At 35.5% G+C, this 27,140-nt stretch overlaps 2 protein-coding genes and 1 long non-coding RNA gene across 3 annotated transcripts; 2 read left to right on the plus strand and 1 right to left on the minus strand.

Annotated features, from left to right (window-relative positions):
- Window positions 1–663: 663 nt before the first annotated feature.
- LOC113707995 (uncharacterized) lies at window positions 664–4,517 on the minus strand. The gene is made up of 5 exons (XM_027230419.2): window positions 4,030–4,517; window positions 1,983–2,679; window positions 1,658–1,898; window positions 1,240–1,302; window positions 664–952 (listed from the first exon to the last, which is right to left on the minus strand). Exons 1-5 carry the CDS (start codon window positions 4,379–4,381, stop codon window positions 878–880), a joined length of 1,428 nt encoding a protein of 475 aa, XP_027086220.1. The 5' UTR covers window positions 4,382–4,517; the 3' UTR covers window positions 664–877.
- Window positions 4,518–19,007: 14,490 nt separating this feature from the next.
- Window positions 19,008–19,402, plus strand: LOC140014290 (uncharacterized). The gene is made up of 3 exons (XR_011821015.1): window positions 19,008–19,105; window positions 19,225–19,286; window positions 19,379–19,402. It is a non-coding gene; the product is annotated as an uncharacterized lncRNA (long non-coding RNA).
- Window positions 19,403–20,119: 717 nt separating this feature from the next.
- LOC140014084 (uncharacterized) lies at window positions 20,120–21,327 on the plus strand. Its single transcript, XM_072064478.1, has 3 exons — window positions 20,120–20,434; window positions 20,524–20,723; window positions 21,054–21,327. The coding sequence occupies exons 1-3, from the start codon at window positions 20,120–20,122 to the stop codon at window positions 21,325–21,327; spliced, it is 789 nt and encodes a 262-aa protein (XP_071920579.1).
- Window positions 21,328–27,140: the final 5,813 nt, after the last annotated feature.

The following is a 27,140-nucleotide window of genomic DNA, read 5'->3' on the forward strand; positions in this document are numbered from 1 at the left end:
TTTCAATGAGACCGAGGGAGTAACTGTCATAAAATATGAATTAAGCAATTAACATGTTACCCTACCTTTGTTTTGAACAAAATCGCACTGGAAAGTATGTAGTTGCTTGACAGTTATGCAAATGACAATTGTGCTATTAAGCTGTGCTTATGTTAATTATGTCTTTATTATGTGATTAGGAATGGTACATGAGCTTATTGATAAGGCAGCCTTTGAACCATATAATATGAAACTTGCCTTAGCAAGGGCACAACACAAGTAAGAACACATTGAAGGGCCAATGCTGTGCCTAACACAGCCTGATTCCCTAGTTTCCTTTACAAGTAATGTTGGTCTCTTATGGCAAGAATGGAAAAGCTTGACAGATGGCTAGTTGATGAATGAAATCTCAAGCATATAGTACTATGCTAGGATCAAATGATTGTTTATATTATTATAAAATTGGTTCAACTGCCACATGGATGGAATTTCCACAAATTGCAATGTCCCTTTTCCAGGAAATCACTTGCCATCTAAGACGTAGCAGCATTTTGACAAATTATGCAATTATGATTAATTGGCTTTTCTTTTTTCTTTGTGAAACAAAAACAAAATTCACAATGAAGTAAATTACGAATACTTTTGGTTCTTCTGTAACAATATATTGGTATCACTTGAACAATCTTAACCAAATAAAAGGAAGTACAATTTTGCACAATCAACATTTACAGATACAACACCAAGCTGCCCTTTTTATTCTTTCAGCAATGCATATAAATCACACTTCTTTTTCAAATATTTGAAAGAAAAAGGTTGAGTTAGGTTCATGTAGCTGCCCTAATTGGATAGAGTCACACAGGTGAGATAGCAGGAAACCGAGAGGAGTGGTAATCAAGGATTATTTCTTCTTTCTAGCAGGTTTCTTCTTTGTTGCTGCTTTCTTCTTGGACTTCTTGAATCCAGCTCCACTCTCCTGTCAGCCAAAAGAATGATACAATCACGGTTCATTCATAAAACTACCAATTATGATGTGGTTTTAAATATAAATCTGCTAAATCAACCTACACCTGGATGTTGTCAACATCATTTATCAATCTATATTAATCTAAAGTTATGCTGAACTGAATGAGGTTTAAAAGCAATATAGCGAAGAAACCGCCAGCCCCAAACTTCGATCAACTTAGAAACTATTTTGTTGTGAAGAACACATGGGAGGCTGACATTTTGAGATTCAGTATTCAGTCGTAGCACAGATCATACCCTTCTGTATTGTCTATAAGCAATTTGACCAGTCAACTCCTGTCCATTTCCAGCTACATAAACCTGAAGATGACCATTAGGTTAATAAGCACTATATGATGTGAATTTGGCATAAACTATTACGTCTACAAAGCAATAGAAAAAAGAAACAAAGGGAAAGTAAAGCGTATTGCAAGTATCAAAGAACAGGAAGCAACACGGAAAAAACAATCAGAAACCTCAAGCAACATAGAAATGCAGAATCCAAATATTTCTGTAACAAAACCAACTTAAAGCGAATCATTGTGCTTAAGTCATGAAAACTATCAGCTAAGATATAGACTCAACATGACAGTAGATCTATGTTCAGAAACTATTGAAAAAAAACAACAATCTGAACGCAATTCTTCAGACAAATGGAGTTTGTGTTTCAACTTACTCTTCTTCCGTCAGCAGCTGTATACCAGTGCCCAGAAGATTTACCTACTGCATGTATCCTTCTTTTGCCAGCATCTTTAGGATTTTTAGCAGAACATCTAGGATTTATCCAGCTCTCTGATTCCTGTGACAACTCTTGAACACTTGATTTTCTTGCACTCTTTTGGCTTCTTGTTGAGCTTGGCCCATTCTTAGGTCCCTTTTTACCATGTTTCGGAATTTCTCGTTGATTGAATTGGCCCCTGAATAAGTAAGACATGGTACATTATACATCTACCAGAAGTATCCGTTAAAACTTTGAAGTGTGCACATTATTAACATCTTACATGTAATCAATTGGGCATGCATTAAGCTGTTTCTGTCCTTGGTTGTTTCCAGCCTCCAAGGGAAAAAAGTTGGGCAAACGAGAATGAACGAGCTTTTGGATCCTTGGATCCTCGTGATAATAATAGGCATGAGCAGGTGGTTGAGGCCCGGCCACATGTTCTTCTACATTATTCTTACTGAAATTGCTGGTTTCATAACAGTCTTTGTCGCAATTCCAAAATCCATTTTTACCTTTCACAGATCTGAAGTACTCCTCGCAAACCTCATCAAAAGCTGGAGTAGGTATGTTCAAGGTCTTCTCTGAATGAATTTCTTTCCATAAATCCTCAGATTGGGACATTCTAACTGACGCTTTAGATTTCTTCACTTCAGCTGCAGCTTCAACTAAGTGGGGACCAGAAGCTCTGTCTTTTGAAGAAAATTCTACTTGATTGACTACTTTCTGTGGACCTCCAGGGGGAGAAGGTTCATCAGAATCAGAATCAGAATCTATCAACTGGAACTTTCTAAGGGGACTGACGTGTAACTCAGGGAAAACCAATCTGTTGCAAGTAGAAGCATTTGAAACCTCTTTCTTCTTCCTCTCCTCTGCCTGTATTGCTGATTGTGAGGCTACAAGCCCATGACCAGTTAAAGTGAACTTTGAACTGCCGCAGATGGAATTGTGATGCTTTGAAGCATTGTCTGCTATTGAAACTGCACATTTAGTAAGGGCGAGTGTTAACTGCTCGGAATTCAGGTTTCATTTATCTGTTAAATAACAAAAGAAGATGATTTTGAACAACCAAAAAACATGATACTGAAAATGGCTGAAAGATAAAAACCCGGATACAACGGAAAAGGTCATCATCAGGTACTAATAATAAGTGAGAATATTACCAGTTATTTAGTTATGCTAAATAGGTTGTGAAGACAGATCCCCACACCCATGTGCCACCATAGAGTCATCAATGACATCATAGCTTAAGGGAACTAAATCAAGTGATGCAAAATTGATGTCTAATCCTCATCTGTGTAAATAGTAATCCTGCCCAATAGCCTACTAAAGCCAATAAGGTTCATCTCCAAATGAAACTACATACTAAAGATTGGAAGCCACAACAAATGCTTTACCACGTTATGTTGATGTTTACACGTGCAAGACGTACTCATTTCACCTTCACCAAGAGTAGGACAGATTTTATGCCAAATTTCGTTATTTACTAATCTCCTATTAATTCATCACAAATAGTCTGCTAAAGGTTTGCACTATAATTCAATTTGAACGGCAAAAATGGTTTCCCAAACATAAAGACACGAAAGCGTAAATCCACAAAGCCTAAGTCTTTACGGGAACTTATTATATAAGTTACAAACATGGTCCTCCAAATTCAGATATAAGAGAACAAATGCAAGAAGCAAGTAATTGAGCAACAAAAACTCAACTTTTGCAGGAGGGAATACACTAAAGTCTTTACAATCTTATATTTTCTGCACTAAAAACTATGACTGCTAGTCATAGGGTACGCATACTCATGTATGTACTGGACTTCTACTACTGCAGATTTCTTGCTAAGATGTTTTATCGAGGCAATATACTTTCATAATTCGTGGAGTCTTTTAAATAATTTGACAATAGTTTCCTATTTCTCAACTTACATATTCTTCATTTCCATGTTCTCGATCAGATTCTCACAAATCGGACAACTTTGTTAGACATGCACATTACCCTATTTAACACTCCTTATAACAAGAAAGACTTAATCTATGATCTATAACAATTCCCAGAGCTGTAGAAAATTCATAATCTAAAGCAATATCTTTATGAAAACCTTAAAACTAAAACTTTCTTCCTTGTCAAACCGGGCTTGCTACTAAAAATGAACCCCTTTCTGTTCTCACAGACTCAAAACGCTGGGGACCAAAAAAAAAAAAAACTTTATCCTTTAGTTTCTCTGTCTGTGTGAGAAATCAAATAAGCTACTAAGATCCCAGAACTCAAAAACTAGAAAGGGGAAAAAAAAAAAAGAAAAATAATGAAATTTGTGAAAAATCCAATCTTTTCACCTGGAGACGGATCTTCCTGGGAAGAGAACTCTTCAATCTCATCATCTACATTGAACCACTCCTCCTTGGATTTCCCTTTCTGGGTGGCTAATGTGGGCCCTCGCCGGAGCCGTTTGAGGGTCCGAGGTGTGTCCGATACTTGCGGTTTAAAGCCCATTGTTGGCGTTTCAAAATCATCCTCCTCCTCGTCGTTGTTGTTTGAACGGATGGTAGCTCCGGCAGATGATCTTTTAGCTGGTTTGATATTATAGCTGGTTGATGGTTCGGGTCTTCTAGCGGTCTGGGGCTCCGGGTCCGGGTCCAGGTCCAAATCGAACCCTAGTGAGAATGATGGAGGTTCAAAATCCGCCATTGCGCGGTGGATTGAGGTGACGAATGCGACTGTTTAGGTTTTTTATTTTTATTTTTTTCAAAGGATTTGCATTTATTTTTGCGCCAAAATGAGATACAAAAATGAACTTTTTGGCGCTTAATTTGCGGATTTCAACTTTTACCAACATTTCCTTTCCTTCTAATCTTATTAAAATTGCATTCAAAAAAGGGCATCTGCAAAGTAATCTTGATTTCTTATTGTGCTATACGCTGTCGTTTCGTGACGGGAGAATTTTACAAATTTGATTTAGCTTCTTCGAGTCCAAAAATGCAACTATAATAGTTTGGCGTTCATTCCTTGCAGTTTATTATGAGATCATATATAAATAGATTAAACCATTAGGGCTTGATTTGACGTTTTCTTTGAATACCAAAAAAAAAAAAAAAAAACTTGATTCGACCTCCAACTTAATAAAAATGTGTTTGAGATTAGGTCGAATAGTAATTGAGTCAAAATCATGGATTATAAGCAATGTTAAAGTCAATAAGAAAAAGGTGTGTGTGTGCTAAAGCCAATATTACAGCCAGTGTGTGTTTGGTAATAGATTATTTGGGATAATTTAAAAAAATACTGTAGCACTTTTTGATGTGATATAAAATATTGTTAAAAAATGTGTTGATAATATAAACAAATAATTTTTTATAAATAATTCTCAATCCAAACAAACCGCCTTAACTTGATTATCATTGATTTTGCCCCTATTGCTAAAATATATTATGCAAATTTCTTTGGTTCTTTTTCTTTTTGAATTCTCCTTTCTATTGTTTTTTACTATAATCTAATATGTAAGCAAACAAGATAACATTTTTATGGATGTTTAAAATGCAATTCTACAAAAATGTATCATCTTAATTCCCTTTTGGTGATCACTTAGGCATTATCATTTAGTCAAATAAGTATGTATTAAAATAAAATCAAATGGATTGATTAGCCAAATTGACGTGAACTCAACCCAGTAAGAATTTATTTTGAAGAACTAAGTCGATCAGGTAGGAAGGAACTACCTTGACAAAGTTATGAACAACAAATATCTTACTAGATTTAAAGAGAACTCGTCCCTAGAAACTTAGTGGATTAGTTAGTAGTTTGAAAGAACAAGATGACATGATCATTTTACTTTGAACATCACAAGTATTTGGTACAATTCAAGAAGATAAGAGTAGAACAATTCACTTTTATTAATTCATTTCTTCAAATGTCTTACAATGGAAAAGAAGAAACCTATTTATAGTTAAAATTTAAACTACTAAGACTAATCCAATTTGGACAAAGATTTAGTCACTTATTTTCCTAACTACTTTTAAATGGCTCAAATAGCTGACATAACTGACCATATTTATTCATAATAATGACTAACTAACCAACTAAACAAAAAAAAATCAAGCAAAATAAAAGAAATCAAACAAAATTAAAAGCCCTAAGATCAGTTTGACTGGAATATGCGAGGTAGATGACTAGATTGGTAGTCAGATACGAGGCAGAGACAAATCAAGAAGAAAACTTTGCTCCACGGTGATCCAAGGTGGATCAATGCGCGGATTGCCATGCGGATCTGCTTCCAGGCTCCAAATGACGTTCACAAACTTAATTTCATCTAACTCCATCCCCTTCACGACTTCATGTATTCCAATGGAATCTTGAACATCATAAATTGGTGTTAAACAGGCTCTCAAACATTTTGGCACCAGCTCTTGCCCTACGTAAATGGACAAAACGAAAACATCCTCTCACGAGGTAGTGATGATCCTACTACTCGTATCACAAACACTCCTAGTACCACATTTCAAAAAAAAAAAAAATTTTTAATTTTAAGACTTGTACTCCACAAAATATCTGAAAAGGAAAAAGAGTGTTGTTGTGTAACCGGACGATTCTTTGTTACTCACTGTTTCCATCATCATGACAAGAGCCTTGGTCTCAGACTCAGATTGGCGAGGCAAATATGTAAGTAACATTTTGTAGGGATCAGTATCTCCAGCGTCTAAATCAACAGGTAAATTATAAATCAGGCCTCTGGTGGACTAACAAAAATGACAACCACATTTAACATTGTCAAATGAGCAAAGTTTGACACTTCTACATGAATTAGTCTCATGAGTAATAGGGTTAATGAATTAGTCTTTTGAGTTATAGTGTTAATGAATTAGTCTTATGGGTTATAATGTCAATGAATTAGTCTTCTGGTTTGGCTAAAAGTGGAGTAACTCATTAATACTACATAGTAGTAACTAATATTTATTTAGCAAGTTAATGTTCCTTGTATCCGCGTCCTCTTTTCCGGAAACACAGCCCAATGATCAACCATGCCTCAGAAAATTACCATACATCAACTTATCAAGTTTTTAATAATCAGTTGCGATCCTCCGTGCCACTACTTAGTGTCAAATTCAGTGCCAATCCCACTAATCACGTGATGATAGAAGAAATTTAAATAAATGACATATGACAAATTAAATAAATATGACATGCACTTAACATAAATATAGAAGTGGCACTGAATTGCCACTGGAAAAGTGGCACTAAACTTAATTTCCATAATTCCATCCAAGATCTAAGAATATCAAATGTTTGCAGAGAGAGTAGGAACACCTAAACAAATAGTTAACAGAAGTTCACTTGCATTAACTGGATCTGTTGATAAAATAGATGTAGTATAACACCTCCACCCTCCTCGCCCCCACCCCCCCCCCCCCCTCCACACACCCAACCCACCAAAAAAAAAAAGGAAAATCCCAAAAGGAAGGAAAAAAGGACGAAAGAGTAGGTTAGCTGCTGATAGTCTTTGATTCATGTAACTAACTCTCAATTAAAGATTTACAAGGAAAATAATCAAAGGAAAAAGAAACATGTTCAACTACTTTCCTATTCACACAGGCCAAAATTTCCAAGAACCATTTCCACCCCATTTCCATTGGGATCAAGGAAGTGGCGACAAAATGGAGATAATGGAGGCTGAGAGGTCCTTGATCTATATCTGAATTCAGAACCTAATCAAAAACTTTACATGACATAACAAATATACGAATACAATTGACAAACTTTACAGGACCTAATTAACACCTGCCCTTACATCTCAGCTTCTGGTATGCTTTGCAAGGCAGGCCTCCAGGACCTTGGATGTGTCTCATTTCCGTCACCAAGGTTGAGCAACAGTGCTAAAGCCTCTTTCACCGTTTTCCCTTGTACATCCACCTTACTCAGAAGTTCCTCCAATTGCTTCTTCGTGATCTTGATCTTCACCTCCGCCCCTGCTGTGGCAGAAGAAGGAAGAGATTTAGCCCCCTTCTTTCCTCCAGGAAAACTCTCCTCCTCTGTTTGCATTGGCTTCGCATACAACTTATTGTCTTGGCCAACCCCACTAGAAGAAAACACGGTTTTCTTGGCCTCTGATGGCACCGGCGAGGGAGAGCCCCAATCATCCCCTCCCCATTGTGTGGATGATTCTTTGATAATACAGTTTCCCATCTTCTAACAAATGAATGCTTGTAATCGATTATTAGTATTGAATTCAAGAGAGTAAGATCATAAGTTGATGTTTATATATATATATAGGCAGGTAGGGCCCGTGGGGGAGCCTTTGGCCCCACAATCTATAATAAAAAACTAAAAATATAAGAAAACTAGATGGGGGGTGTAATGTTTGGTAAAGTTCCCTGTGGGGTTAAGTTCCCACATCGCTTGGGGGGGTTTGGGGGGTTTAGTAGTTAAGTGCTGCGGAGCACTTCAAAAGTTGCCGGCTTTTGAAGTGTCTTCGCAGAGTCCATTTATCGAAACACTCATACAAAAAACTGTGAGTTATGAAAGGGTGTAATGTTTGGTAAAAAGCTTTTAAAATAACAATATAGGACTTTTTGTAACGTGATGTATGTGAAATGAAATAAGAATATGATTAAAGAGATAAAAATGTAATTGAAAAATATATTTAAAAACAAATTTTCTTTTAATGACTAATTCAAACAACCAAAAAAATTACACAAAAGACAACAATTTCATATCTAAAAATATGACCATTGAACATGCATATAATGAAAAGAAAAAATTTGATGCTATTTTCTATAATGTACGCAAAAAAAAAAAAAAAAAAAATTCTGCACGTTTCAAAGGGATCCATGTAAGCAAAATGATGTATGAGTAAATTGTGTGAGCAAAATCCCAATGAAGATATATACATATATATATATATATGTGTGTGTGTGTGTGTGTGTGTTTGTAATGATAAAATTTTATTTTATTTTTATACTAATCTACACTATGGGGAGCACTGGACTATCCAGGAACCCTCGACCAACAAGGATACATGGCGAAGAAAAAGGCATTGGCAGATAACTAGGGGTGGCAATTCGGGTCCAAATCAGGTTGGCGGGTCGGGTTCGGGTCAACCCGCCAGAAAATCTGTTGACCCGAACCCTACCCGCCAACCCGTGACGGGTCAGGTATGCTGACCCGAACCCGAAAATTTCAGGTTGACGGGTTGGCGGGTCGACCCGAAATGACCCGAAACTTAATTTTAATTTATTAATTTATCACTGTAATTTCTAATAAAATCAATTTCTCACAAAACTAATTACATAATCAAGTAATAAAAATTTAAATAAGTAATTCCAAACCAAATCTAAAATAAATTAAACACCGTAAAAGTGTTTTATCCCAAACAAAATATAAAATAAATTAAAACAGTATAAAAGTAAAAAATAATATAATATATTATTTGTCCAAATATAATAATTTCAACTTCACACAAATTAAATAAATTCATTTATGATTAAGTAATTAATGCCTTTGAAAAAAAGAATAACTTAGGTTAGTTAGATAAAATTATTTTTATATTTATTAAATTATTTTTAATTCGTAAACGGGTCATATCGGGTCATATCAGGTCACCACGGGTTGACCCGAAATCGACCTGTTTTCTTTTCGGGTTCATCGGGTCCAACCCGATTATGACCCGAATTCCCAAAACCTCAACCCAAACCCATTAATTTCGTGTTAGGTTCGTGTCGTGTTTTCAGGTCGTGTCGAAAATTGCCACCCCTACAGATAACTGATCAAGAAGTTGCCAGGAGGGATGACAAGTAGGGGTGGGCACGGGTCGGGTACCCGCCCCTAACATGATTTGGCTGACCCGACCCTAATATATCGGATCAGCCATTTTGCGACCCTAACCCGCTCCTAATATTTTCGGGTACCCGAATAGCGGGTACCCGAAAAAAAGGGGCGGGTCATAAGGTACCCACCCCTAAAAAAAACTATTTTTCAATAAAAAAATTTTATTTTCTACTTAATATCAACATGTTTTTCAATAAAAAAAAACATGCTTTTCCAATTAATATTGGTAGAGATATTGTAATTAAAGTCCATACATCACCATTCTCACACATTTCATCCAATAATCAAATCGATCTCATAAATTTAGTACATATTAGAATATCTAATAGACAAAACGAAGTTTCATAATAATTTTGAGTACATCACCATTTTCACACATTTCATACTTCTACAACACAACAAACACAAGGATAATAAGTATTTGGTAACTTCCCCAAGGATAATATGGTACAAGACCGCATCTCAAATAAGTCAATTGTGAAATCAAGTTCGGAAAAGAATTGAATAGAACTAATTATTTTTGAAAAAAATATAACCAAAAATAATGTTAAAAATCTTCCCCAACTTCTTTACATCTTTGGAATAGACCTTATGGTATTAAGGTGATGAAAAAGAAAAATAAATTTCTTACACTAAATAAAAGAGACAAATTAAAGAGATATAATTGCAAATGAATGACACAAATATTTTAATTATCTAGCTAACAGAAAATTGAAACTCCAAACAAAAATCTTTGATTGAATTGATGCAAGATTTGCAGGAAAGATCGATGGAGGTAGAATAAAAATAAAAAAGATGAAAGGGATGAACAATTTTTATAACAGAGTTTCACAAATTTTTTTTTTCATTTTGTTCATGTTTCACCGAGAATATTCGCTTTCTTCAAAAAAAATGAGAAGAGCAGATCATATAGGATTAGAATATGAGGCTGCGAGCCACTTCACTTGCACTTAGAATTAAAAATTACAAAATTATAAAATGATCCCTACTTTTTTAATATTTATAAAATATACCCTGCGGGTCGGGTACCCGCGGGTTTTTATTTTTCTGATCCGTATCCGTACCCGATTTTTCGGGTACCCGACCCTCATCTACCCCGCTAAGAAAAATCGGATCGGGTATCCTATTTTTCGGATCGGATCAGATCGGATTCATCGGATTTTCGGATCGGCGGGTTTTTTTGCCCACCCCTAATGACAAGGGTGTCCTACCTGGCAGGTGATGGTGCGTTTGACCTCGGAATGTTTGGGTGTCCCACTGTTCTTGGTTGGATTGGTTGACGCCAGCCCCACTTAAGCTTATTGAACCGGTGGTGGCTCAGCACACTTCAGTCGGCTAATTGATGGACCATTAAATTTTAGAAATAACTTTAGTTATAAATGAAGAAGAAAAAAAATGTGATAGAAAATTACTTCTATTTGTACCAAAAGAGGAATGCATTTTTGGCATAGTTTCAACATTATCTACATGTATAATATATGTCTAATGAGATTGATTCGATTCAAAATAATGGTTAAAAACATTTTCTCCCAATTTTTTGAAACGAGACACACAGAAAGTGATAAAATATTTATTTACCACAATTGAGAAAATGGCTTGAAAATAAATTTAAAGCAAGGGAGGAAAAGTAGACTGATATACGTAAACATGATAAATTGTTAATATGTTCAAGGAAAAAGAACAACATTTATTTACAACAATTCAGAAAATGGTTTGAAAAATATAAGAATTAATCTTCTATACATTAACAGTGTACACACTTTCACCATTAGATGCATGACACATAATTTAAATTTGAATTTGTAATTTAAATTTTACATATACATAATATATCAAATCGTAATAGTGTATACACTGTAAATATATATAAAATTTACTTAAGATGTAAAGCAAGAGGGCAAAAGTAGAGGTGATTTTTTGAAGCTCCACCACTCAAGCTGCGGAGTATTAGCCAAACCCAATGAGCCGGCTCCGTGTGAAAAGAGATTGGCTACCGAATCTTGCTTGCGCATTTCCTTTGTGAACGCAACCGGGCAAGTGGAATCTTGCGCATTTGTGCCTTAGTTGCAGTCTCACGCGTGGGTTCCCCAACCTACTTTTTCTAGCTGATCTCACGCTGGTTGCAATTAAGCACCTTAAACATTTCATTATCATATTCTTTATCCCTGGAGTAGGTTGCTTCCTAACCATTGGGCTTTGGCTCAATGGCCATAAAAAAAAGGGACTTAGCCCTTTTTGAACTATGAGCAAGAGGTTCGAACTCTACCTGCAGCAAAGTCTCTTTAAACTCCCTTTCCCTATATTAGAATAGATTAAGTTATAAAAATATTATTATTATTACCATAAAAAAAAGAGTGGGTCGCCTCCTCATCCCATGATGAAAGTTGTTTATCACGAGTCCTTTCAAACACGTTTTAATTATTTTGCGTGCATCACAGACATATTTTTTAAATATTTTTATTTTTATTTGTCTTTTTATTTTATGTATATTGTGTCATAAAAAGTATTACAGTAGTTATTTTAATTAATATTTAAAATAATACTTTATCAAAAAAAAAAAAAAAACACGCGCGCACACACACGGCATTTAGGGAATATTGCATAGTTTCGTGTCGACCACTTGGTATTGCCAATTTGCAATGTCAGCAATCGAGAAGATTGAGCAGGAAGGGACGAATATATAGACACTGGAAATGTGATATGTGCACTTAATTCAAGTGAAACAACACTGGAATACTTCACATTTGATTTTTGTGACAGGATCCATAATTTTTTTTTACCTAATAAATATCGTTCTAAAACAACTGAGATCTCAACGAATTTTTGTAGACCCATCCTTTGCAACTCATTATTGTCCGCCTCCACTAAACCACGGATTAATATCTTCTCTAAAATAATTGAGCACGTTTAAAACTTCATTATTTGTCTTAACAAAGATATCATTAAACACTTTATCAAGTAGTTTTGTTGCTGTTGCTAAGAGGATAACTACTTAATTAATTGTGGCTTGCGACAACTAATAATGTGGGGATGTAGCCCAATGAGATGGTATCATCAATAATAAGTACCTTGGATAACACTTCTATTTCTTCTAATCAGATGAGCAAATTGAACACCATAACACGAGGGTTGCATAATTTCAAACAACTTGAGCAGTCACTCCATTGTCTACTTGAGCCTAACAATGACAAGGTACGATATATATGTGAGTATAGCCCGCTTACTAATTCATGGCTGACTTTCCTGAATGATTGAGAAATCAAAGCTAGTAATGACTAATAAACTGATGAATCCTTGACTGTTGATTAATCTGTGTGGACCGTGTGGTGTACTAGTAGACTGAATGTTTTGTCACTTTAAATTTGAAGGGTGGCTGGCGGCAAGCTAGCCTAAGTTGACTTCTTGTAGATATCTACTACATGGACTAATTAAGGGTAAATTCCAATGTTTTGAAACTCGAGCCATTAATTAAATCGGCGAGATGTTCGGGTCGAGATTCAATCGGTTAAATCGGTTCAACCCTGGTTCAATGACTTTTTTAAAAAATAATTTATATAAATATATATGCACAAAATAAGACATGCAATGGGCTAATTTAAGACTTTATATAATGAAAAGTTTAATATTTTCAAAGAACTTGGATTTTCACAAATAAATTTTTTAGATTATAAGTTAAAACAAATAAATTTATCTCAATATCAATTGTATTTACCAAAAAATAAACTTAAATTCAACCCAAAATTAGCACAATATTCTAAATATATACAAAATTCACATCATGGGAATTAGAGATTGCGAGTTTAAATTCTAAATTGCGTTTTTGGAAGGGAAATTTGCCAAATTGGTCCCTAACATTTACCAAAAACACTTTTTTAGTTCCTAACATATAAAATCAGCCAAAATTGTCCCTCACATTTAAATTGTAATCGAATTTGATCCTAATACTCATTTTTGCTCATTTCTCCGGTTAAAAATAGCACGCATCTCTCACGTGGTCATATTTTTAGGGGCAAAATCGAAAAATACATTTCATTATCGTTTTAAAGTAAAAGGATAGGGGACCACCACCCCCTTTCACCTTTCTCCCTCAAATTACAGTTTCAAGAAACCCTAAATTGCATCCCCTAATTAACAAGCGTAACTTGGAAATGTTAGTGACGATGATGACGATGACAAAGCTGTAGAGTGTGATTGAAAAATGATCGAAGGTTTCGCCAGAAAATCGTGAAGAAAATCTTTGAAAAGATGCAGAACGAATCGGGAAAATGAAACTTCACAATGGATTATGGTATTTTTACCAACGTGGTTAAAAATTGTTGACAAATCTTGCTTAGGACTGTATTTTGCTTTAATTAATTGAAGATTGTTCATTATTTTACTTAGTTTTGCTGTGGTCCCCAATTTTTATTATGAAAGGCTCCACCTTTCTGTCATGGTCCCAAAGTAATTATCGTTTTAATGGCTGACAGGGGCCAATGAGATGCATATTTCTATTTGTATACACTTTGGAGGTGAACTTAGAGATACAGGAAATAGAGACTATATAGGGGTTCAGTTGACATAGTTGATGGTTGTAATCTAGAAAAATGGTCTCTGTGTAAGTTGGACGAAGTAGCTAACAACCTTGGATTTGAGCCTTATACAGTGGGTTACTACTACCTGATTCCTGGTAGGAATATGGCAGATGGATTAGTGTATATGTTGTAGGAGGAGGATGCTGCTGCATTGGCTAAATTAGGGATGATGTATAGGTTAGTTGATGTGTTCTTCATTCATCGAAGAACATATAATCTACCTCATTTTGCTGGTGATGAAGAAGGAAGAAGGAATGATAGTAATAGGAATAATGAAGAATTTGTACATGTGGCCACACCAGAGCATCTTGGCAAAGAATCTGTACATGTGGCCATACCAGAGAATGTTCAAGAAGATTCTATACATGTGGTCACACCTAATTTTGCTACTGATGGTGGTTTTCAAGGCGCTAACATGGATGGAGGAACTCCTTCACGTACTGGTAAGAGAATGAAACATATTTCAAAGAAGAGAACTTCATTTGCAAAAAGATTGAAAATGCAGCAGAGGAGAAAGGATGTTGGCCATCAAGATATTGCTGCTCAAAGTGGTGTTAGTGGCCAGAGTGGATCATGCCAAAGTGCATCTCAAACCCAAAACAAAAGTAAGCATGGTGAACATGAGACTAGAGGAGCTACAGAAACTCATGCTGCTGAACATGAAACTCCTGATGCTGCTGAATATGAGACTGCTGAAGCTGTAGAAACTGATGTAGGTGAACATGCAATTGATGGAGCTACAGAAATTGATGGTAATGGAAATAAAAGACATCGCAAAGGCAGACAAGAAAGAAGAGCACCAACTAAGTCAAGAAAGACATCCAATAGAAAGGCTGAAGGTAAAAAGTCATTAAAAAAAATAAGGAGCAGATCAGAGAGGATATTTTCTCAAGTGATCCCGAGAGTCTGTATGATAGCGAATATGCTATAAGTGATGAAGAAGAGCTAATGAAATCTATTAGTGAAATACTTGCAGATTGGACTAATGTTGCTAAACAGTTCAAGACAGCAAAAAAAGGTAAAGAAAAGGTACAGGAAACTGCTGTTAATGAAGAAGAATAATGAGTGCAGCATGAAAGAGTCAGATAATTCATCACATGATGGGCTGCACAACAATGAGAGTTCTGGAGATGAAGGAGGGAGTAAGGATATGGACAAGAAGAAGTTTAGGGTATTCAATCCTACAACAGAGATGGATGACCCAAAGTTTGAACTTGGGTTGTTATTCAAGTGTAAAATTGACTTTATCAATGTTGCAAAATCACTTGGAGTGAAGTATGGAAGGAAAATCAGGTTTAGGAAAAATGATTCAAACAGATGCAAAGCCATATGCAGAAGCAAGAGATGCATGTGGAACATATATTGCTCAGTTACAAGTGATAAAGTGACATTCCAAATCAAAAACATGCTGCTGACTCACACTTGTGATAGGACAACCTATCACGGCCTGGCAAGTGTGACATATTTGGCCAACAAGTATTTGGTGGACATTAGACTGAACCCAAATTTTAATGTAGGTGATTTTATGATAAAGGTCCACAAGGACTTGGGAGTTAGAATCGCACCTAATGTGGGTAGGGTTGTCAACGGTCCGGGTCTGGACCCGGACCCGCTAATAATTGCCGGGTACGGGTAGGTATATTGTTCCGTGACCCGGACCCGGACCCCGACCCGTTTCGTCTAATAAATTTGCGAGTCGAATACGGAATATACCATTCCGGCCCGTATTCAACCCGGACCCGTTTTTATTTAATTAATAATTTAAAAATATATACCTATCTCTATTTGTCCTACTACGTTACTTTCATTCCCAAATTTTTTCAACCCTAATACCCTCTACCCATTTCCGCCACACTCTCCTCTTTTGCTCCCTACCCATTTTCGCCGCCTCTCGACTCTCGATTACCGCCTCTGCCTCCTGACTCCGGCGACGCTTCTACCTTTTAGTTTGCTCTCCATCCCCAGCTGCAAAGAAATCGCTGGGTCTAGCCAGCTCCAAAGAAGCAACTCAAGCAAGCCCTGCTCTTCCGCGAGACCTCCTCTTTTGCTCTACCTCAGCGGCTCCGCCAATCCGCCGTGGTGTCTGACGGTTGCAGCAAACCCAGCTCTTCCAGGCTTCTAGTTCTACCAAGTAGCAGCCCAACTTTCTCTCTCAGTTAGTTTTTTTTTTTTATTTTTTATGGGGAAAAATTGAGAAGATATGAGAAATGCTATAGAACGAAACCTTCTTACCTCCCCAAACCAAAAAAAAACATAAGGTATGAATGGAGTAGGAAATTTCAGGTTGATGATGCGGAAAATTGTGGATATATTTGCCATTAAATTAGTTTTTTTTTTGGGATTGGGTAATAATCGTCCAGTTCAATTATGCTGCCATAGGATTTGTCTTCGTGTGTCGTGATGCTGTTGTCTATAGTTGAATATAAATTTCAAATGGTTGATGCATACATGAATCTGCTCAATTTGTCGCCTTCTCGGATTGTCAATTAACAAATCGAAGAGAAAGGAACTTTCATTAAGGACCAGATCTTATCTCAGAGGTGTTTCTGTATCGGATTGAATTGTTCGACCAAAAATTCAAACTGTAAAATGTTTACATAATTCACTTTACGTAACAACATTATTAAAAATAGAGAAAGAGAGACTTTAGGTAATTTCTTTGGGTACTAAATTAGAAAACAGACGTGGAGTGAAGTGAAAGATATGGAACTTGATTCATTTCTAGCAAGGAAGGCAGGAATTTGATTCATGTTCTGAACTAAATGTAATGAAAACTTGTCTTGTTTCCCCTCTATTAAAACTGCAATTTGGTGTTATCATAATCAATGCAATGGCTTGCTAATGATAAGACTTCGCATTGAACTTGATTCATTCCTGGAGTATTGTATACTGGACAGTTCTATCTTATACTCGTGCTTAAAATTTTGCATTCTGCTATTTAGATTTTTTGCATTCACTGGAGTTTGAATGTGACATTCTAAGGAATTTCTCTTGTATCATGTTTATCTAATAAATTCTGTTATTCACTAATTGCAGGATGTCATCTTTGCCAAGTAATCCAACAGGACCAAGTAGCACAATTGATGAGAATGAGGTTGCCATTTTGGATTCGGAAGAGGAAGAGGTGAAAGAAGATGATTCATGTAAGAAACCTAGGGAAAAGAAATTAACATCTAAGGTATGGGTTGATATGGATAGAGTTAGGACTGCTACTGGTATTGTTGCCATATGTAAGCATTGTAAAAAAAAAAAGGCCGGGGATAGCTCATGCGGGACAAGCCATTTGAAAAAACACATAGATAATTGCATTGCTAGAAGACATAGAAGTGGGGGGCAGCAAGTACTTCAATTGGCTAAAAATGCTTTGGATGATAAAGTTAAAGTTCAAACTTTCAAGTTTGATCAAGAGAGAAGTAGAATGGATTTGGCTAGAGCTATAATAAAACACAACTATCCTTTTAACATAGTTGAGCATGAGTACTTTGAGATTTTTCTGAATAATTTGGAGCTAAATTTTAAGCTGGTTTCTCGAAATACAGACAGGGCAAATGTGATTAGTGTTTATAAAGAAGAAAAGGCAAAATTGTATAAGTATTTGGATGATTTTGATGGTAAGATAAGTCTCACTACTGATCTTTGGACATCAGATCACCAAAATTTTGCGTATGCCTGTTTGACAGCTCACTATGTCAATGAACATTGGGAATTGAAAAAGAAAATTATTGCTTTTAAATCTGTTCCATATCCTCATGATGGTGAAACATTATTTAGATTTATTTCTGATATCATCTTGGAATGGAACATTGATAAGAAGCTGACGTCTGTTGTTGTTGATAATGCGTCTTCAAATGATTCAATGGTTAAATGTTTGAAATCATGGCTATTGGATAAGTCATTGCTCAATTTAGGAGGTGATCTTTTTCATGTTCGATGTAGTGCACATATTCTTAATTTGATTGTGCAAGATGGGTTAGCTATTGTTGGAAAATTGCTTCATAAGATTCGGGAGACCATAAAGTACTTAAAAAGGTCTACTTCTTCTTCTCAAAAGTTTGATAATGCAATTAATCAATGCAAGCTGAAAAATAAAAAAAGAGTGGGTATGGATGTTCAAAATAGATGGAATTCTACATTCTTGATGCTTGAGACTGCTTTGCCTTTGAAGGAAGCTTTTTGTCGTTTAGAACAAATGGACAGAAATTACAAGTTGAATCCTTCAGAAAATGATTGGAAAGTGGCCAGTATTGTTCATGGTTGTTTGAAAAAATTTTATTAAGCCACATGTCATTTTCGTGGTTCTAATTTTCCCACAGCAAATGTTTTCTTTCCCGATATATGTAATCTTCGTCTTAAGATGAGGCAATGGGAAGTTAGTGAGCATGATTTTATTCGAGAAATGGCTATTCCAATGAAAGCAAAATTTGAGAAATATTGGGAAGAATGTTCTTTGGTGCTAGCTATTGCTGTGGTGCTTGATCCTAGATTTAAGTTGGCTTTAGTAGAGTATTATTACAATGAACTTTATGGAGAAGGTGGTGAAAGATATGTGGATAGAGTTCATAATGCTATTGCTGATTTGTTTGTTAATATGGAGGTGACCTTGCTCCTTTTTCGAGTTATGTTGATAATATAGGAGAAGGGACTTCTACTTGTGGAAATATAGATGTACAAGATGATGATGATGATAAGTTGTCTGATTTTGACAAGTGGTATCAACAATCATGTTCTTCTACTATTCTTGCTAGCCAAAAATCTGAATTGCAATCATACTTGGATGAGCCTGTATTTCCAAGAAAAGATGATTTTGACATACTAGGTTGGTGGAAGGCAAACAGTCCAAAATTTCCTATTCTTAGCAACATGGTTCGTGATATTCTTGCAATTCCAGCTACTACTGTGGCATCGGAATCAGCATTTAGCATTGGCGGAAGGGTAATTGATGAGACTTGTGCTTCTTTACTTCCTGATGTGGTCGAAGCTTTGATAACAACTGGAGATTGGTTACCTTTGAAAAAGAAAAGAAGTAAGTCCTTCATGTTTATGTTTCTTTTGTTGTTTTTTCTTTTTAAATCCATATTACAAGTTTGTTTGGTCGAGTTACTCTAGAAAGACTAACTACTTTCTTTCTCTTTGTTTTCTTAGAATTATTTGGAGAAGATTTGGGTGATTCTTCTAAAGTTATCAAGTTAGGGTGATGTATTTGAGTAAGGCCAATTTGATTTCTCTCTTACCTGATTTTTTTTGTATTAATTAGTAATTAGTTTACAAATATATTGTATCCTTGTTTTCGTTGCAGAAAATTGTGAAACTTGAGAGCTATGAAGACTATTGTAATTGACAGGACTTCATTTGTTGGTTGATGTATTTGATATTATTGTTTGATTGGACTTTTTAGAAACTGTAATTTGTTGGATGTCATATTGGCTTTGTTGTTAATATATGACTTTGTTGGATTAGATTCAAGAAGCGGACTTAGTTTTTGAGTCCCCGCCTTTAACACTAGAAGTTTATTGTATTAATGAATAGTTTGCTACATCTTCTATTTTGTTGTTGATGTTACTTTATATTATCTTTTATTTCCTTGTTGGTTGAAATCTTTTAAGTATTTAACTCTTGAGCATTTTCGGTCCTTGAAAATGCATTCTCAGGTGAAATCTGTTGGCTGAAACCTATTTTATATTATCTTTCTAGTTAGTCCTTGAGCATTTTCAGGTGTGTTATTTGAACAGGTTTTGACGGGCCTTTTTGCCGGGTAGACCCGGCCCGGACCCGGGACCCATCGGATACGGGTCCGGTAGAAGTATTAGAAAGCCCGTCGGGTATTCGGGCCGAATCCAGAATTAAGGCAATATGACGGGTCCGGGTCCGGATTTATGAATTTCGGCCCGGACCTGGCCCGTTGACAGCCCTAAATGTGGGGTATAAGGTAAGGGCAAAAGCTAAAGAGATGATACATCATGATGTCATGTCCTAGTATAGTAAACTTTGGAGCTACTGTGAAGAACTTCAAAAGGCAAATCCTAACTCTAATGTGTTCATGACTACAACTGAGAATAATGAGGGTGATGATGAGTTTCAAAGATTCCATCTGTGCCTAGATGGTTGTAAAAGAGGGTTTCTGCAGGGTTGTAGATATGTTGTAGGTCTTGATGGATGTCACTTAAAAGGCTGTCATAAGGGAGTTCTTCTCACAGCCGTTGGTATTGATCCAAATGATCATCTATTTTTGATAGTGTATGCCATAGTTGAGACTGAAAATAAGAACTCTTGGAAATGGTTTGGAGAAGAGCTAAAATGTGACCTTGAAATTATTGATGAAAGCATTTGGGCATTTATAACCGACAAGCAAAAGGTAATATATAACTAACTTTATCAGCCTTGTTGTTATGATAATACTTAGTGATAGTAATATGGGTTTGATTTTTTATTTCATTTATAGAGGGGCTAGTTCAAGCTATTCAAGACGTACTATCAGGGGTTGAGCATCGCATGTGTTTGCGGCACATGTATAATAATTTCAAAAAACAACATCTAGGCTTAGCTCTCAAGGAAAGGATATGGGTTGTAGCACGAGCTTCTTATAGGGATAGATTTGCTGGATTGGAGTCACTAAAAGAGTTTGATAAAGGTGCTTACAATTGGTTGGTAAATCATACTTATCCAAAGGAGTGGACAAGATCACATTTTAAAACAAGTGTAAAATGTGATATTTTGTTGAATAATCTGTGTGAAAGTTTTAACTCCACAATCCTTGATGCTAGGCATAAACCAATTCTTAACATGTTGGAGACCATTAGATTTTACTTAATGGTTAGAATGGAAAAAAAGAGGGAATGGATAAGGAAATACACTGGGGAGATATGTCCTACAATTCTGAAAAAGTTGGAGAAAAATAAGCTTGTTGCAAATGACTACATTCCTAACCATTCCAAGGACTGAAAATTTGAAGTTAGGTGCATGTATGGTGATAGGTATACTGTGGACCTTATTAGTAGATGTTGTAGTTGTAGAAAGTGGGACCTTAATGGCATTCCTTGTGCACATGCCATTGTTGCAATTTGTGACACTGGAGAGGAATCCGAGAAGTTTGTACATGATTACTACTCCAAAGAAGCTTACATGAGGGCATATGAACCCATGATAAACCCAATGAATGCTGAGCAAATGTGGAAAAATTCTGACATGCTGCCGGTGCTACCTCTTGAGAACATAAAACTTCCTGGTAGACCACGAAAGGCTAGATGAAGGGAGGCAGATGAACCAGTACAGGTAAAAAGCAAAATAAGCAGCAGCAAAAGTTATCTAGAATTGGGCAAATGGTGTATAAGTGTCGAAAATGTAACAAGACTGGCCACAATAGTAGGAAGTGTCCAAGCTAGACACAAAATGTCTCTACTGAGATTGATTCACATGGATTTGTTAGACCTACACCTCCAGTTTCCAAGTCAAATACTCAAATGTCTGAGGATCTCATGGCAGGTGCACCATTGTGAAGTCAACAATCTACATCAAACTATTCTACTGCTGCAAGTATTCCAGTGAGTATCATAAACATCTTTTGCTTGTCAAATACTCATATTTTACCTTTATGTTGTCTAACAAGCCTTCGTTAAAATTGTCAAGGTGGAGAATATTGGGAAGTACAAGTGCTATATCTGCTACCAATATGGTCATACCAAAGGTAGGTGCACTTCCACTGTTGCAGAGCTTTCTCGAGGACAGGCATATGAATCTTCGAAGATCAGTGGAAAGCAAAAGGAAAATTGAAGTGCTAGTGGCTTGTTTAAGTATCTTTTGGTGGCTTTAGTTACAACTTTTATGTTGTGTTTTGCTTTTGGGATATTATAGTTCATGTATTACGACTTGAGCTAAAACTTTTGCACTGCTGTAAAGAGCATCTTGGCTGTTAGTTTTTGCTGTAAATATTTTGTTGTTAGTTTTTGGCACTGCTGTAAAGAGAATCTTGGCTGCTTCAAACATTTGCTACAAAATTCTGCAGCTTATTGTCTTCAAATTCAATGTTAAGAGACATGGTCATTCATCAGCTTTCTTTTACATTGGCAAATTTCCCTTTCCGACAATCAATTGACCAAAATGCAGCTTTGCATTCATAATTGTAAATGGTACAAACATGAGCCTTTCCTATTACACAATAATTAACAAAAGTGCAATAGTTACTATTACACAACCATTAACAAAAGTGCAGTAGGTACAAAAAGCCTCTTCATATTTTGGATACTGCTACATACTCTCGGATTCATAGCCTTTGATAAAGCCAGACACAATTAAAACAACATGCTAGACCCACCAATAACTATCTTCCAATTTTTGTTTAATTCTAGCTTATTAACAGCAGCAAAGTGCACATCCAAGAGACAACCAAAGCAGTCCAAAGCAATTTATCTCTTCGGATTCTCTGTTCTTGATCAGCTTATAGCCGGTTGATTGTTCTTAATAGACCAGGTATTATTGACACAGATCTACTACACATTGGTGGGTCATACCACTTGAAGTAGCCACAAGCACGAGTTACGTAAAATGCATGAAGAACATTAGATATCAAGACCAAATTTTAACCCCACATCCTAAACCCAAACTGACCTGAAATTTCTAGAAAGCTTACTCCATAATTTGGATAACCATAGAATCTTCTTCTCGGATTTGCAGGTTTCCAAGAAGTTACAATGATAGGCTCCTTTCCACAAAGACATTGCTCGTTTGGATCCATTTTACTCTTCAAAGGTCAGCTTCTTCTTCCTAATTTCTTGCTATTGTGTTTTCCCTCTTCAATTTCAATGGGTTAGTGAGGCAATTAGATGAAGGAAAGATGGCTTCTTTCAACTTGTAATGAAATGTATTTTCCGGTATTGCCCCTAAAAATATGACCACATGAGAGAGGCGTGCTATTTTTAGTCGAAAAAATAAGCAAAAACGAGCATTAGGACCAAATTGGATCACAATTTAAATGTGAGGGACAATTTTGGCTGATTTTATATGTGAGGGACTAAAAAAATATTTTTGGTAAATGTTAGGGACCAATTTGGCAAATTTTCCTTTTTGAAATTTAGAGATGGCAATTTAAAAAAAAAGAAGTTTGGAGTTTGGAAAAAGTTTGAAAATAGAAAATAGAGATGCAAACTTGATATGAGGCAAAAAAATGAGAAGAAAACGAGTGGGTTTGGCATTTAATAATTAGTATTTAAAGTGAGTCGTTTGGCATTTAATAATTATTCTTCAGGGTTAATGAAAACCTACTCTTTTTTTTAAATTTTTTTTCAATTTAATAGACAAAAAAAAACATTGCCGGCTCAACAGTTCACTCCGATTCATACGATTCTTATCGATTTTTGAGTCCAATCAATCTAAAATATGAATCAGACTGGAGCTATGAATGATTTGGAATCCGACTAGTCAAACCAGCCGGTCCGATCCGGTTTTCAAAACAATGGGAAATTCCCAAGTTGAGGAGGCCATGCTGTTACGTGTACATTCAAAGCAAACCAATATATGCAGTGCAGGGCGATTTTCCAAACACATGATCTTATCTCTTTTGTTGATTCTGTATTATTTAAAACACGAGCTCTTCTTGCCACTTTTAATCACTTTAATTTTGATGCAAAATTACGCTACGTAGTTAAGGCCATGCCTATGTACTTGCATTGCATGCATGGCGGCTAACTGAGGATGCAATATATTGGTTGCTTGTTGAAATCATGCTGCGGGCTTAAGATACTGTATCTTTCCACGAATGCAACAGTAAAAGGGTTCAAATTCTTTTTTGGATTAATCTTTCCTACACTGACAGTGCATACATTGTTAGCGTTGGATGAATGACAACCATGTAAAATTTGAATTTGAAATTCAAGTTTTACACATGTGTCATGAATCCAACGGTGATAGTGTATGTACTATCAGTGTATATAAGATTTACCCTTTTTTCTTTACTTTTTATTTTTGCTAATAAAAGGGTTCAAATTCATACCAAAGATGACTTTTTTTTTCCCAATCCTAAGAGGCGATGAGGCAAAAGGCTTGAGCATTACCAATTAGACGAGACAATTTTGGCTGCTTGTGCAAGTAGTAAGCTTTGTCTTTTGTGTTGGGGAATTGGAACTTGTATTGTTTAAGGGAAATTTGTGAAATTGATCCCTAATATTTACACAAAAATCTTTTTTAGTCCATAACATTTAAAATTAGCCAGAATAGTCCTTAACATATAAATTATGATCCATTTTGGTCATAATGCTCGTATTTGCTCATTTCTTCGACTAAAAATAGCACGCCTCTCTAATGTGGACATATTTTCAAGGGTAAAACTGGAAAACACTATTGTTTTCAGTGTAAATGTGGAATTGAAGCTTCTGCTGCTGCAGCTTCAGTATATTCTCCTCAAACTAAAAATCACCCGCGTCAATTTGAGGCTTGGTCTCTCTAGCGATGTGGCTGTTGCTGTTGATCCCCTAAGGAACCACCACCATTAAACCCGGCGACCTTGATTCCGTCACCTTTTCGTTAAAGCTGTGTGATCCGACCACCAAGGAACCATCACCACCCTATTTCTAGCAGATTGTGTAGGAGGTGAAGCCTGGGCATCAAGATTGTGGGTTTTGGTGGGCTGTGGAAAAGAAGAGAAAAGAGATGACATGGAAGATGATTTGGGTTAAGAAAGCGAAGCGAACAAAGATGACGATGGTTTTGGAAGTGATGCCAAAAGTCTTGAACTTTCTCGATTTTTTAGCAATTACTGTCCATCTCTCTCTTCTTGAAGTTCATTAGATTTATGTGGATTTAGGGTTGAGGAAGACGACGAGACAGGGGCTTTGGGGGGTGGGATTGGGGTGGGGGAAATGGAAAGGAGATGGATGAGGAAGAAGAAGATGATGAAGATTTTGGGGGTGGCAGTGAGGAGAGAAATCCAGCGGATCTGGAATTTGAGAGTTGTGGTTTATCTTCTTGTTCTTGATCTTGTTCTTCATCGGAAGAAGCGTAGCTCGCTAGTAAAGAGTCCATGACCAGAAGCAAAAGGGGAGAAAAGCCTTAATTTTAGAATAGGGAAAGAAAAATATGCGAAAATGTTATCCTTGAAAACGGGAGAAAAGCTTGTGTTTTTCAGTTTTGCCCTTGAAAATATGCCCACGTGAGAGAGATGTGTTATTTTAGTCGAAGAAATGAGCAAATACGAGCATTAGAACTAAAATGGATCATAATTTATATGTTAAGAACTATTCTGGCTAATTTTAAATGTTAGGAACTAAAAAAGTTTTTTGTGTAAATGTTAGGAACCAATTTGGCAAATTTCCCTTTGTTTAATTGACAAAGGGGAAACACCTTTCTTATTGCATGAAATCTAAGACAGATAAAGCGTGCTAAATTATTGTAGGTTGAATAATTTTATTAATCATAGGTTGGAACAGAAATTAAAGTAGGAGCCTAGAATAAAAAAGAAATTAAAGCTGACCTTGGTACTTTGGCAAAACGCACAGGTCTCTTGAATATCAAACAATATATATATATATATATATATATATATATATATATATATATATATATATATATATATATATGTATGTATGTACGTATATATGTCTAAGTCAAAATGGATGATGATTAATGACTTGATTTGATGGTAATCATGATGGTACTAAGAGTTTAAGTGCTTAAATTAATTTTATCTTACAACAATTATGCAAGTGCATAATGTGGGGTTTTATTTGCTAAACATGCAGTCATTCGCACTTTATGTTGACAAAAAAAAAAAAAAACCAAGCTATTTAGAATTTTAGTTGTTTTAGAATTATATTTATTATTTGGTAATTAGATTAGAATTTGGAGTCAAAGTTGGTTTAGGAAGTAGAGTTAAGTCATATTTTGGTATTATAATTAGAATAGGATTCATTGTTTATTTCTCTATTTAAGGACTTAAAGTCGGACCATTTGTGGTTGAGGAAAATTAATAGATTGATTGAATAACCTCCCGTGCCTTTTTTTTTTTTTGTTGCTTTTGAGATCAAGAACAACAGTTTCGTTTTTTATATTGTTCAAAGCAAGCCTTGCGGCTTTGTCTATTCTTTGTTTAGTTACTATAGAAAGTTTCATTTGAGTATTAAAAAGTTGAGACATTAATTTTACTTCCACTGCATGATTTTTTGTGCTAACACTTTATCATACCAAACATATCATAATTCATGGTGCCATCAAGAAATTATAAGTATCTTATGTAACACTCATCTTCTAAATAGCCGAGCAATTTGAACACCACAACACAATTAATGGTACATATATATAGCATGACCATACATAAATATCAAACTTGCTCGGGAGAAGCCACTTAAGGCTGACGATGACAATGTATGAATATGGTGTGCCTACTGACTCATGATTGACTTTTCTCATTTCTTGAATTCGAATGATCGATAATTTCACTATCAATGGAGTCGGACCAGTTTGAATTCAGCCCATTCAGCCCCAAAAAAAAAGCTGACTAAGCCTAAGGGTGCATTTGATAAAACTAAAGTTTGAAAACTAAAATTTAAAATCTGAATTCATTAAATTATTGAATTATTAAGTATTAAATCAAATATATTTATGTGTATATCACATCCAATAATAAGTGAATGGTTTCTCACTTATTTTTGGGAGAAAGTTTTGCCTAAGAAATTTAATGCTATTTAATTAATTCAGATATTCAAATTTTGGCAATCAAATGCGTCTGAACATATTAAAATCTAAATCTATTAAATTTAAGTGTTAAATTGGATTATCAAATAGGGCCAAAACTTTAATTGGACTGAGTAGAATTTGGGTCTAAATATTAGACCCGAACTAAATGTGAGCGGGGGTTAAAAAATATTAGGCTTAGACCCAATTAAAATTTAGCCATATACGAGTATAATTACATATGTAAAAAATATATCATAATATCTATAATTTACAACTATACATATTACGACATAAAATGTTAATAATTTATATATAAATTTGTATTTATTCATAATTATAACATATATTATATATAATTATATATTTAATTTTGAGTTTGAACCAAATCTGATTTCAGC

Source organism: Coffea arabica, chromosome 9c (assembly GCF_036785885.1).
Source record: "Coffea arabica cultivar ET-39 chromosome 9c, Coffea Arabica ET-39 HiFi, whole genome shotgun sequence".
In the NCBI taxonomy this organism is placed as follows: Eukaryota; Viridiplantae; Streptophyta; class Magnoliopsida; order Gentianales; family Rubiaceae; genus Coffea; species Coffea arabica.

Coding starts and splice junctions, on each gene's coding strand:
- LOC140014084 (XM_072064478.1), top strand. CDS start 20,120: ATGACTACAACTGAGAATAATGAGGGTGATGATGAGTTTCAAAGATTC. Junction 20,435..20,523: donor TTATAACCGACAAGCAAAAG/GTAATATATAAC, acceptor TCATTTATAGAG/GGGCTAGTTCAAGCTATTCA. Junction 20,724..21,053: donor GATAAAGGTGCTTACAATTG/GTTGGTAAATCA, acceptor GTATGGTGATAG/GTATACTGTGGACCTTATTA.
- LOC113707995 (XM_027230419.2), bottom strand. CDS start 4,381: ATGGCGGATTTTGAACCTCCATCATTCTCACTAGGGTTCGATTTGGAC. Junction 1,303..1,657: donor CAGCTGCTGACGGAAGAAGA/GTAAGTTGAAAC, acceptor GGTCATCTTCAG/GTTTATGTAGCTGGAAATGG. Junction 953..1,239: donor CTTATAGACAATACAGAAGG/GTATGATCTGTG, acceptor TTTGGCTGACAG/GAGAGTGGAGCTGGATTCAA.